Source organism: Acipenser ruthenus, chromosome 28 (assembly GCF_902713425.1).
Source record: "Acipenser ruthenus chromosome 28, fAciRut3.2 maternal haplotype, whole genome shotgun sequence".
In the NCBI taxonomy this organism is placed as follows: Eukaryota; Metazoa; Chordata; class Actinopteri; order Acipenseriformes; family Acipenseridae; genus Acipenser; species Acipenser ruthenus.
Genome location: NC_081216.1, coordinates 11,692,468 through 11,706,884, shown reverse-complemented (window position 1 = coordinate 11,706,884; position 14,417 = coordinate 11,692,468). Strand labels below are relative to the sequence as shown.

Below are 14,417 nucleotides of genomic sequence, written 5' to 3'. Positions count from 1 at the left end.
GACACATTTGAAGAAAATGGAGACATAGATTCAAGAAGTTATTTAGCAGAATGGAGGTCAGGGAAGAAAACACCGCGTGGAGGCTGGCCTGTATATGACTGCGAGGTGCTCAGAATGTCAGGTATGTATTTAATTACTTAATTTATGATAAGTTGTGTGACCGTTTTTTTTTTTCAAGCTAATATATTACTTGCACTGAAAGAACAACATTTGCAGCCGTTTTTCTTTCTTTTTTTTTTTTTTTTTACTTTTGTGTGCGTGTATAGCAAAAGAATCTGACCTGAAAACAAATGAGGTGGACCAAACTGAGAACAAAACGCCAGCTTCTAAAAGATTCATAATGCGGAATAAAAGATACATGGATGATTCGTCAAGTGACTCCGAACCAATCCAGGTAAATTTACAGAAATGATTTCCAAATGGTAGCCGATAGCGACTGTGCCTTATGTAACATTGAGTTAGGGCATTAAACTAAGTACATTTTGAAAAGCCTTGGCTTTACCCTTCTGTTTTGGTTTCAGCGCAAAGTGAGACATTTCCTTTTCTTAGGTTTTATTATGATTATACATACTAATGATATGAATTATTCTGATATGCCAATTCACTGAAATACATATTGGATTGTAAAGTTATGCTTGGATTTTGGACAGATATAGATAGCTAGTACAACAACAGTGTTAATGGTGTGAAATTGGAGCCTGACCCTGCAATTTGCATATTGTGAATTATGTCACTTTCAGAGTAACGTTATTTTTATTTATTTTATTTAACCTTTATTTAGTCAAGTATGTTAAGTGAGAACATTTTTTCATTTTCATTAACAACCTGGGAACATACCTAAAGCTAATACAAAATTGATTTCTATTGCTCTGAAGTTTGCTGAAAAGCCAATACTGTAAAATATGGGAGACATTCCAATGTCATGAGTGAAATATGATTGTTTACATTTAGCTAAATTGTTTTGCAGTGATAGTAATTTGTGAGTTGCAAGTTTGCATGTTGTATGTAATGTTTCTGTTTACATAATGTTTAAATGTGGTTTAATTTAATTTGTATTTTGAAATGTTGAAGAGCAATGAACAATGTTATTTTTTAGCAAAATAAAAAGATGTCTGCTAAGCAAGACAGATGTGACAACATTCTGAAAAAGCTGAAGGCAGCACATGAGGAAGTAGATAGTGAAGCAGACCAACTTATGGCACTGAAAAATAAAGTTGAAAAACTGGAGGAAGAAAACAATTCACTCAAGCACAAGGTAGTACAAGGTAAGTAGAAATGCAAGTCCAAGTTGTGACCTTTAGCATTATTACACCTTTTTATACAAGTAATTAGCACCGCAGTTGCTAAGATTACATTAGTCACAATATAAGATATAGAAAGTAACTTACACATTATCTTCTAGAATGTCTGTAGTTCATCTGACATATACAAGTATACCCTTGAAATGCTCATTAAACTTTAATAAATTTGTGAAAAGATGTATGTGCTGTTTCTCATGTTCTGTAAAGAATAAAATAGCAGATTTACAATTAAGTAAGATGGCCCCCTAAGAAAAACTTTGCAGATTAAAGCAGAGAACACAGGCCCAATTTCAAAACTGTATATGAACTTTGGCAAAACAAAAATTATATTAAGTGGATTTCTACTTGTTCATGAAATTGTGTTTTTTCTTACTTTTCAGCAATACCAGCAATACTCCAAAAACTTGAAGTACTTGAACAGAAAACATGTGAGCGAATCATCTATTCCTCTGATTCTGATTTACAGTCACGTTATGGAACACCTACCCGTTCCACTGGGAATTCAACAGAAGCCTTAGCTTCTTCGAAGTCTGTATTATCAGCACCTGTTTCTCCTCCTCCCATGAAAGCAGCTGGAAAGGTAAAACGTATCTGTTTAATCTTCATTGTGACAAATTAAATTTGAAGACTGAAAAATAACTGACATTGGTTTTAATGTCTACCTCAATTTCAGTTTCAGTACACTTTGCAAAATGTATTGTCATCATTCAAGGGCCTCATACATTGTGTTCCATATATTAATCCACCCTGGAAAAAGTGTGACTTGAAACTACACTACAGTTTAGTAAAGTTTGATAAAGAATGGCCAGATATGACCAGATGAGCACACGGCAAAAACTCAACTTATTACTATTATTACACTTAAAATGTACTGAGTACATTTTGTAAAGTATTGCACTCCCAGAAAAGGACAGGATTGTCTATGTAACTGCACTATTGCAATTTAGGAAGACCACCTTCAGTTTGTGACCCTTCGAGCAAATTACACTTAGATGTAAACACTGCCAATGTTGCAGCTTCACTATACTGCCAAATAATTTGTATTTCTGAGGTGGGATAAAATGGTTTTGTCCTGAAGGTTTAGCTGTAAGTTTGACATTCAGTATGCAAATTGAGAAGTAATTCGGAGGAGCATTCTGTGATTCTTGAAATATTAGTCTACCACATCATTGCATGGAAGGGTTGTTATAACAGTGTGTTGATGAAAATGGGTTTTACTTCAGGTTAATCTTTTTTTAATTCTATTTATTTTCACAGGTTGAAATCCATCCAGGAAGCAATGTTTTTGTTGAGGAATTGGCTTGGGCTCTAACAAATAAAGCAACTTCCTGTACTTCATTTGTACGCTCTCTAACACTTGCTGTGTTTGACGTTGAAACGCTTGTCAGAAGCAATCTTCGTGGAGGCCATAACAACCGGCAGCACGATGGGGAGAGAAAAGACTCGCTTGACTCTACTAAAGTTCATGCTATATACGGTAATCTGATTTTTATTTAAAAAGGTACTTTTTAACATGTATCACCAAAATCGTGGCTATACAAACTGATCTCTTATTGATGGACCATTTGCAGAGGTATCAACCCCCATCCCCCCCCAAAAATGTGTGTACTCTTTACAGGTGCAATTTTGTGAACGAAGGCTTGCATGAAGTAATGTACAGTTGTATGGTACTGTGGGATTGGAGAGGATGTAGTTGTTTTAGTATCTTGCTTCATTTAGGCATGTTTTTATAGTTTTAAAAGTTTAAGTCAGTGTTTAGGTGTTTGGCTAACCATCTATTAATGCTGTTAATCTGCGACCAACTTGTGCTTTTTTCTGTGTGTGTGTGTGTATTTCAGCTGCAACACGAGCAAAGTTTCCAACTGCAACAAAGTCACAGATTGGTTCAACAATCAACGGAAAGATCGCTGAACTAAGACACAATCTCAGAAAACAAAATACGGATAAGTCTCCTGACTCGGTACTAATTTCAAAAGGCAAATGTGTAAATCTGACCCACAGAGCCTTTGTCTTCTTTTTTGAGCCAATTGAGTCCTTAATCACATAGGCCTATTGAATTCTTAAATTAACTACTGGTACTTGTTTGGTAAGACACTTCTTGACTTAAATATGGAAATTGTTAGTAATTAGCATACACCATGTACCTAGATGATTTTGAACTGCAGAATTGTTGTAATAACCGCATGTCTAGAGTGTAAGATTTGGCTCATAGTCTGTATCATTAGAGTGTTTTATGCAGCTTAATTCCTATCGTTGTTAGAAAGGTTTCAAAACTTTCTAAATGTTTCTATGTTCTGATTTAGGATCTGTTCATGTATGTTTGTTTTTGGTGAATTATCCTTTCTCTCATGCACATTATTGTAAGTGGAATAGACACAGATCTGAGAGAATAAAAAATATCCATGTTATTGCCTGTTGTTGTGTCAATAAATGATCCTACAAAGTATGTGCATTTGTACAAATATGACAAGTCTTTTTTGCTTAAATATGTAAAAAAAATTATATTACATGTACCTTGTCATGGAAAAATGCTTATTTTATGTATTTAAAATTGTATGCAATGTATTTCAAATACACACAATTTGCATTTTACTTGTATTGGTTCACAATGTAATGGATACATGTAATATACCTTTTAAAAGTATTAATGATATTAACCTGTTAAATATATATAACATATATACAAATAGTGTTTAATATTTATATTAAACATACATTTTGGATACATTAATTTATATAATAATAATGTATTGTACTACTAGGTAACATATAAATTGTATATACATTTTTTATATTTATACTATATAAAATATGCATTTTATTTTTATTTGCAGTACTATATAAATATGAACTGTACCACATAAAAGTAATATATCTGCATATATTATAAATGTATAAAATTTATAACATTTTATATATATTTCATACATTTTTAAAAATATTTTATATATATATATATATATATATATATATACAATTAAAGTATTTTTATATGAAACATGTATTTTACAATGTATTTTTCATATACCAAAAAGGGGCCAATTTTGGTATATGAAAAATATATAAAATATCATGATAATATATTGATTTTAACATCATAAAAGATGTTGGAAAAATATATGTATTTTACAATTTAGAAAATATATTTAAAATATATGTTTGTTCCGTATGGGCACACACACACACACACACACATGCAGTGTGGAGCCCAAACCAGTCTGCAGCCAGGCGCACACACACATGCAGTGTGGAGCCCAAACCAATCTGCAGCCAGGCACACACACACACACACACATGCAGTGCAGACCCCAAACCAGTCTGCAGCCAGGCACACACACACACACACACACATGCAGTGTGGACCCCAAACCAGTCTGCAGCCAGGCACACACACACACACACATATATGCAGTGTGGACCCCAAACCAGTCTGCAGCCAGGCGCACACACACACACACACACATGCAGTGTGGACCCCAAACCAGTCTGCAGCCACGCACACACACACACACATGCAGTGTGGACCCCAAACCAGTCTGCAGCCAGGCACACACACACATGCAGTGTGGACCCCAAACCTCTGTAAAAAAATCATCATATGAAGTAAAAAGATGAAGCTTTTTTAGTTACTATGCATAGGCCTAATTTGGACCCGGGCTGTATTTACGAAAATAAAACGTTATTTAAGGTATGGAACAAGGAGCAGTGATCTGGGTGAAGCAGCAAAGAAACCTGTGCCCAAGGGGAAATGATGCAGTCCCCTCAACTGAAAACAACTGTATTGTAATCTGAGAAAGACCCTACTTACTACCCAACAATAAGAACACAAAAGGACCTGGAACCAAAATGACATTGTACAGCCTGCAAATATCCTTAAACTGCTTGGATTTCTTCTGTGAGCAGTTCAGTTCATTTTACTGAGTAAAGTACTTTCATTTACGGTGCTTGCATTAAAGACCTGAAGTGAACGTTGTTGGTCTGTTTACTTTGTTGTTGCTTTCTAGTGGTACAGTGGTTTAATTCAAGTGTGAGAGCTTTATTCATAGAGGGGTTTAAACTACAGAGCCATAGTAATGGGCTGTAATAACCCCACATACTAAACAAGAACGGCTGGTGTGCACTGGATTCATTTTGTGTAAGATGTGAATGGGTAATGCATTTTTTATAAGGTATGAATGGGCAATGCCACTCTTTGTGTTTTACCCTGGACACCCTGAATACAAGATGTTCAGTTTAAATGGAAACATCCTGGTGAAATATTCAAATAGCAAAGGCCATGTTCCCAGCCTGGGTGAGAAAGGAACCAGCAGCTCTCACTGAAGAGCATTCTGTTAATGAGGTGATCTCAAAGAGCAAGGCATCGCCAGCACAACACCAGCTAATTACACTCTCCAAGTTCACCTAATTAGTAACGCATTATTTTCTCTTCATTCGCTGGAGATTCTGGGCCAGTGTTTGTCTGCCTGTCATTCTGTGAAGCAGCGATTCCAATTCTTTAACCCCTGCATGTCTTGAATAGTACTGGGTAATACATCAGGGATAAATTAGTGCTTGTTAAAGATTCGTTGGCTTAAGTTCCAAGAGAGATACATAGTCTGAGGGAATGTGCTAATAGCTTTTGAGTGTAGATGTTTGGGGACAGCTTAATGTAAAGCTACACGTTAGCTTATTTACTTCTCTTTGAATGAAGTTATACCCTACATTTGAAGAGTTTTCATTATTAAGAAGATTTTTCAACCTCTGGACTGCCTGTGTGAACATGATGTGCCAGCATTGTCAGCAAACAGCTCTTTATTGGAGTTGAGGCTGTGAAACAGCGTGGGAAAGCAGTGAAAGGGTTCATTAGCACAGATAATTGAGCATTTTACTGCTCATTAAATTCCCTTTGCTTGCCTTTTAAAAGGCATTGTCCAGTGTTCACACTCTTTTTTATTGCAACACATTTTACACTAAACTATAACTGGTGTAGTTTTACCACTTTTATCAATAGTTTAGCAACAACAAACAATTCAATGTATAATGCACCTTTTAATGTACAAGGATGAAAGCATTCTTCTTAAACAAAGCCCCTCCCTTCAAACCTGCCTATACTACACCAAATCAAAACAATCCTCTGCTGTGACTACATGCAGCAACTGAAGTCAACATGAAAAACACTTTTTACATGGTAAAAATATTTTGCAAAAGTGCTTATATATTGTGAAAGCATATATATTAAATAGATCAGAAGTTTATATGCATACAATAAACATTCGTATAAGACACAGAGCACGGTCCGTGATCACAGAAGCACATATCTGCAATGGGGTTTACTTGGTCAGCCTGCATTTTCTTTTAACTTTTGCCCTTCGGTGAGCCAGCACAGTAAAACCCTAAGGATACCTTGCTGGAAACACTCAGTAAGATCATAGTCCTCATTTCTTAATCGCTGTGTCTCATTCTGGGCTTTGAAAGAAAGACATATTTGGTCAAACAGGAATGTGGATATTTTGTAGTAAAACAATCAATGGAAACTTTTGGAAAGTAAAAGATTATTCAAGAAGGTTAATCGGGTCAGATAATGAACTAACATCCTTGTCAGTCGTTCTGCAGAGGTAGTAAATGGATAGCATTTGGGTGCCACTGTTCTGCAAGAGTGGTTATAAATCTTTACACCTCATCTTACCAGCAGGGGCCAGAATCCATAACAGCATCACACAACACTGCCTGTTAACACTGCATGGAATAAATCAGGGGTGTCAAACATATGGCCCCCGGAGCGATGTCATCCGGCCCACAGAATATCGTGGAATTTTTTATTTTTTTTATTCAGTAAGATACAGGTAAAAATAAAAAGTGCAAAACATAAATAAATACAGATCCATTTTTTATTTAACACTCACCAAAAGATAAAGACAAAAAATAATGACTGCTGCTGCCGCTTCCTGATACCGGGGACCTTTTCTTGAACCAGCGCATCAACATCTGGAGGAAATGACTGGGCTGAGGATATCTGGAGTAACGAGTTAAGGTGTGTGTCAGTTAGTTGAGAACGGAATTTAGTTTTGTTGATATTTATGACAGAGAAAGCTTGCTGCTTCTCGGGACACACTATTTCAGCAGCTTTTAGCAACATTTCTTCAAAAACTCCATCAGAAAACGGTTTTGAAGAAACAGCTATTTTGTGGGCAATCACATAGCTCGCCTTAACAGCAGCATGACTTATGCTACAAGCATTAGCAAATACAGATTATTGCTTTTTCAATGACTGTGCTAATTCAGAGTATTTATCTTCATGTAACTTTCCTGTGTATTTGTCATATTTCTTGCCATGGTTTGCTCCATAGTGTATTTTTATGTTGACAGCCACATGCTGCTTACAAATTAAGCATGTTGGCTAAGCTTTCAATTCACATCCACAAAGAGATACGAAATTCCCCATTTGGTGTGGTAACTCGAACCAGCTGACGCCCTGCCATCTCACCCACATTGTCGGCGATTGACAGCAATCACAGCAATATGACAATTTGTGTTGAAGGAACTCGCCGGAGGCATTGTTTGCACACATGTTCTAAGAGGTGACGGTGAGTGAAATAATCACAATATGTTCTATTTAGGGGAATGTACATATGCTATGTATGATCATTTTTGTTAAATATGATAATTTTAGGTTTTGGGTTTGTCTTTGTATTTTTATAACTGTCACTCGGCCCGCGCCTAGCACCAAGGTATCGGATCAGGCCCACTGTACAAAACGAGTTTGACACCCCTGGAATAAATGGATATGAAATTAGACTGCTCATGAAAATCCAATGTAATAAACAAGAATTGTGCATTCTACTGTATTAATGTTCTTTTAAACTGTTTATGGCAGAGTAAGAGCTCTGCCTGTAAATACTGTGCTGTTTTGTTTGTGTTTTGGTGGTGGTTGGCAGGGATGGCATTAATTCCTGTCCCTGCCAAAAACATGTGAGAATGTGGCTGCTCCCAAATGGAATAATTGGTGCAAATTGGGAGCAGCCACATTCTATAAAAGGAGAGTTCAGGGCTCCATTAAGGGACAGGGGAGTTTGATGAGTTTTTGTTCTGTGTGGTGCTGTTTGTGTAAAAGCTCTGTTCAGTGAAGCTGCATGCCCAGCCTGATAGCATTTTTTGCTGTGTATTTTGTTTAAACCTTTTGTTTTGGCCCTTGTGCCTTTTGATTTCTATTATTTGTGTTTATTAAAGTGTGTGTTAGCACTTAAACTGCAGCTTCTGTGCCTTGGAGTCTCTTTCCTGCTGTTATCCAGTCACACTGTTATTGCATTTCATTTTACTGTGCATGAACAAAGCTCAATATACTGTATTATTAAATTATGAATAACTTTACGTATTAATTGTATTAGCTACACAATTCTGTAAAGTAGATGAGCAATACATTTTTAAAGGCTATTATGTTTGATAATTGAAATGTGAATGATCTCCACCAGTAGCACAGTAAAGCGGGTGTAGGGACACCATGGGGAGCTGGCTGTGCACTGGCTCTTCACAGGTCTGTTTAAAATGTTCCAGAGATATGTGATCAATGACCATCACTCATTTACTTGTTGATTTAGGTGGAGCTATGCTAAGCAGTCTGTAGTCTGCAACCATGTGCTTTACCTCTTAAATAATGTGTTGTGCTGACTCAGTTTCCCCAGATTAGTCAAGGTCTTTCACCTCTTTCCAGCAGCAGTACAGTATGTGTTCAGTGTTACATTAACTACAGTTTAACTACAGTTTGCTTGCAAACTCTTTTGTCTTTGTCAAAAAATAATTTAACCTCACATTCAAGTATACTCTTATTTAAATGATATTTAAATGGCCTGATTGTGGTAGTTGTATGCTATACAAATGTATTGTGGTTTGTTCTTTTTTTCTGCTATGTACTGTACAGTGCTTTGCGATACTTTTGTATAAAAAGCACTATATAAATGCAATAAATACATAAATAAAATGGTTTCCGCATGCTTCATTACATTTTGCTATGCTTTTACTATAGTCTTTTATAAGAGTAGTTGGGACAATGGTCCCCTGTTTTTATTCATAAACCAAAGCTTGGCAGCTTTTAGAAACTTAATTAGGAATCTTACTAAATTAAAGGGTTTCATACTATCCTCTTACTGCTTGGATGTGTTATGGATGCAGAGGCAGAGATGTTATGTGTGGACAGAGTACTGAGCTGATTGTTGGAAAACTAGTCCCTGACCCAGGTGGTGCAAGCTGGAAACCTTCTGTTAATGAGGTGCTCTCAAAGAGCAGGGCATCACCAGCACAACTGTCCTGCAGGAGAAACCTGGAGTAATACAGCAGCATTCAGTATGGGATGCATGATCACATATATAAACAAGTCAATATTATAACTCTAATCAGTAAACTGCTAAAGACTGGGTCACGTGCTGCTTCCAGAATTCACTACAGGACCTTGTTTCTTATTAGCTGTAAACAACAGTACACTGTCCATCTTGCAAATGGTTTATTGGTGTAAATGTAATAACGTTAATGCAAGCCTACTATATTAATCAATTTTATATCCATAGTTTATTGGTATTTCAAATACATCATATATAATAGTACAGTAGCACAAGGGGGTTAAAGCATGTACATTTAAAATGTGTATTTTGGAAAGGGCCAGATTCAGGGTCATACTCTAAGTGCAGAATTTCTCTGTGCTGGAGAAATAAAGACAACGTTCCTGTTGTGCAGTATTGTATAGGAAACAGTCTTTCTACAGCACTGGGCAGAGTTGTACACAAGAAAAAAGTCTTCATGACAAGCTACACTGCTGACATCCATTGTCACAACAGGCACAATGAGCAATACATCTGTGGCAGGGCTGAGGCCTTCCCTGTACATAAGTGTTTGATTCATTATAAATATGGTTTGATGGGATTTGTTTGATTTTTAAATAAACAAAATGTTTTATTTTGTAAATTAAAGTCTGTGCTAAATATGGCATTGCTGGGAGGTTAGACTTCCCTCCTTGCCTAATTGAAGTTTAATGGGCAGCAGGTGGCCAGGTGTGAAATGATTAATTGATTATCAATTAACCCTGGTCACCTGTCTTTAAAAATGGGCTGAAAAAGCCTGTCCTTTGTTGTGTGCTGCCATGAGCTGTGTGTGTGAACTGGGGATGGGACGAATACAGTGGTTCTGAATAATTTTCCTTTAAGGTCTCACTGAACCGTCACATTTCAATTGAAAGCTGGTTCAACTTTTAAATCACACAATTAGGTCAGAACTACATTTCCCATCATCCTCCTGCTCACTGGTAAATCCATCTCAGTTACATATATGAGCAGGAGGATGATGGAAATGCTGTGTGGTCCAGTGGTTAAAGAAACAGGCTTGTAACCAGGAAGGTCCCCGGTTCAAATCCCACCTCAGTCACTGACTCATTGAGTGACCCTGAGCAAATCACTTAACCTCCTTGTGCTCCGACCTTCGGGTGAGACGTAGTTGTAAGTGACTCTGCAGCTGATGCATAGTTCACACACCCTAGTCTCTGTAAGTCATCTTGGATAAATAAACAAAAATAATAATAAATAAAATGTAGTTCTGAGGTCCATGCAGGTACATGAGAAGTCATCTTGAGGCAGGGAATGCAATTTAAAAGTTTAAAAAAGTGGTAAAAATGTAAAAAAAAAAAATGTAAACAATACACACCCCTTATGTAAACAGTACCAACACATGGGAACATGTAACACAATAAAATAAAAATGTCCTTAAAAGCCTCTGTTCCTGGCTCAGGACTTTTGGGATTTTAAGGGGGTGGTGGCCTTGGAGGCCATGTGTGCTGCGCACAAGGGGGGAGGTATGTGGCAGTGTGCCCCTCCTCTGTGTGTATTTTGTGTTTATATGTTGCGTGTGGTGTATTAATGTTGGTGTATATGTATTGGTGCACGAGATATAATGTGGGGTTATGTAGCATGAGTGTTTTAAAACATACAGTATATTTGTATTTAGACACGAGGATGGCACAATCACTTCACGTACAGATTGAAATGTGTATAGTATGTGAGCACGGGATTGCACAAATTAGTTTACGTGCCAAGATTCAAGTGAATGATTAATTAGTAATTGAATCGCGGCACAGCTGTATATATATATATATAGAGGCACGAAGCAGTCACTCGGGGTTGTGTGTGTTCGTGAGTGGAGAACGGGAGACAGAGAGAGAGTGAGAAGGAGAAATTAAATTAACAAATAGTTGCTATACATGCTGGCTTTCAACCAGCTTGATACTTGTTTGTGGAGTCTTCATCCCTGTTTGTTAGTGTCTGTCAGTTTTTGGCCAAAGTGCCGTTTTGTTTTGTGTACAGTGTTTTTTGTTTGCTTAACCTTTTTATTTTGTTCATTTATTAAACCGTGCAAGCAGTGCTTTCATTCACTCGCAGTGCTGTGTGTTTTTTTCGGGTCTGACGTCAACGCTTAGGCCAGCTTGCCACAAGAATGCATGCCTTATAATTTGTGCAATTCTTATTGTATTACTTGTATTGTAACACTTGAAATGTATTTGCTTACGATTGTAAGTCGCCCTGGATAAGGGCGTCTGCTAAGAAATAAATAATAATAATAATAATAATAATAATAAATGCCAGTGATTTTTTTTTTTTTTACATGCACAGACCCTTAACATGTACAGAGCTCATTAACACCAGGCCTAAGAACTACATAATGGTGTGTGAAGGCTAACCTAGATTAGTAATGTAACAATGTATTGTCAATTGACTTCACATATTCTTACTCACATGAAACACATTGTGAAACAAATATATGGAATGCCATATTTTAAAAACATGCAGTTCTCCTTCAAAAATAATAAGTTGGTTGCCAATTCCAACACAATGCTTTACTGAATGCTTTCTTTGTGATCCTGGGTATGATGTAAATACCAATGGCGTGTTTTATTTACCCGTATTAGTTGATACAGTACAATAGGGATGTATAAAGCGGCCTCTGTGAAAACCTCAAACGCTGTACACATAATAATAATAATTCAAAAAAACTAAAATGCCTTATCAAACTGGTTTTTAATTTTATTTAAAAACTGGCTCTGATGTGGAGTCCCTGATATGTTTCAGCAGAGAATTCCATAAACAAGAAGCCTGGTACCTGAATGCCCTCCTTGCCTCTCACAGGTTTTGGATCAAAACCAGGCCGGCCCGAGCACTGTCAGACCTGAGTGAAACTGCACCCCGAATCAGCCATAATCACAATTAGTCATAATTTCACTAACCTTTACATTACAAAGATAGCATGCAAATTAAATGTGTGTTGTGTTGCAATGCATACTTCAAAACTAATAATAATAATAATAATAATAATAATAATAATAATAATAATAATAATAATAATAATAATAATAATAATAATAATAATAATAATGCATCCTCTGTTTGTTTTTCGGTTAAAAAAATACATCTCGATTTTTGTATGCTTGGAAAGTATTATAATGTTTTCGGGTTCCGGCCTTATGGACAGACGGAGGCAGTGATTGTAGTGAACAGGTGAGGTCATCCCGTATTTATTTAGAATAAAGGATAGAGGGGTGAAAGAGCACAGGATAGGCAGAAGTATGGCGGAAGGGGTTGAACACACACACACTGCTCTCCTTCTCACAGTTGCTCCTATGTCTCGCCCTCTTGCTCAAGGTTCCCAAGGGGGGTAATGACATAACGGTGGTTGGGGCCCGTCTCTTGGCTGGCTGTATTAATGGTGGATGGTGGTGGTTCTCTCTCTTCCTCTCTATTCTTACTCGTCAGTTCGCTTGTTGTCTCCCTCTCCCCCTCCTTGCATCATTCCTGCCGTTCTTATATGCTGGCCCACCCCCTCTCGCTTCTCAGATCCGGTTGGAGGAGACCTCTTGGCAGCCTCTCCCCTCCGCCCAATCAGCGCCCTCGCCAACTGTCCATCATGGGGGTTCTCCAAGATTCCCGCCACCTGTCGAGGTTGTTACACCATTTTAGGTATTTTTAGTATTGTAGGCTTCTGCATATTACTACCGTTGATAGTAACAATAACAGTAATACTAATATATGTTGTGTTTAGCCATAGCCTTTTGAATAATAATAATAATAACAAAAACTATACAGTGCAGTAAGCCAGTGTTTAAAAATGGGTCTTGAGACGCGATTTAAACATAGACACAGACTCTGAGTCCCTGATAAAACTTGGAAGGGAGTTCCAGATATGAGTGGCCACAGAGCAAAAAGCATGATCTCCTATAGTTTGTAATTTTGTTCTTGGCACGGAAAGGAGATCATTTTTAGCAGACCGCAAGTTGCTCTGGGGAATGTAGCAGCAAAGCAGATTCTTGGTGTAAGATGGACCCAGGCTGTTCAAGGCCTTGAAGGTCAGCAGCAAGATCTTAAAATCAATTCTATATTTAACTGGTAACCAGTGGAAAGATGCTAAAACTGGTGTCATATGGTCATGCTTTCTTTTTCTTGTTAAAACTCAGCAGCAGAATTTTGAATGTATTGCAACCTATTAAGAACATTAGTGGAAACACCCGCAAACAAGGCATTACAGCAGTGAATTCTGATGAAATTCTGCTGCATCCAAGTTTTAATTTCAGTCAGGCAGTTATTACGTACAGAAACAGCCAAAGCAGTATTAGGTTTAGTCTGCAAGTAGAATTTGTGTGTTGTCAGCATAGCAATTGCAAATTAATGCCATGACGACGAATTATTTCACTGTGTGGGTGTGACAGGGTTCTCACTCTGCCCCTGTATTATTATTTGTATATTTGTATGTTTTGTATTATCATGATTATATTATTATGATTTATTATATTATTATTGTTCTAACCTTGTGAAGATGCGTGGCTGATCAGCTACTGAGTATTTAATTAGCTGACAGTCGCACATCATTTTTAAACTCGTGCAGACTCTGATAATAACTAGCTAGTTAACCCCTCGGCCAAAATATAAAAGACCTGCAGATTGGCTGCATGGGGTTGTTGGATGTTCAGAGGAGGAACGAGAGTGAGAGCGAGAGGAGCGAGAGAAAAAAAACAAACATATACAGGATCAGTGAAGGCATTTGCCCAGCCTGACCTGTATTGGCTGTTCATTTTGTGTTCGTAATTTGTTTTATTTAAAATATTTATTTTCG

At 37.1% G+C, this 14,417-nt stretch overlaps 1 protein-coding gene across 1 annotated transcript; it reads left to right on the top strand.

The window, feature by feature from the left end:
• The first annotated feature begins 325 nt into the window (after positions 1–325).
• LOC131701997 (uncharacterized) lies at positions 326–3,641 on the top strand. The gene is made up of 5 exons (XM_059003274.1): positions 326–394; positions 1,097–1,265; positions 1,682–1,881; positions 2,559–2,778; positions 3,140–3,641. The coding sequence occupies exons 1-5, from the start codon at positions 341–343 to the stop codon at positions 3,346–3,348; spliced, it is 852 nt and encodes a 283-aa protein (XP_058859257.1). The 5' UTR covers positions 326–340; the 3' UTR covers positions 3,349–3,641.
• The last annotated feature ends 10,776 nt before the right edge of the window (positions 3,642–14,417 follow it).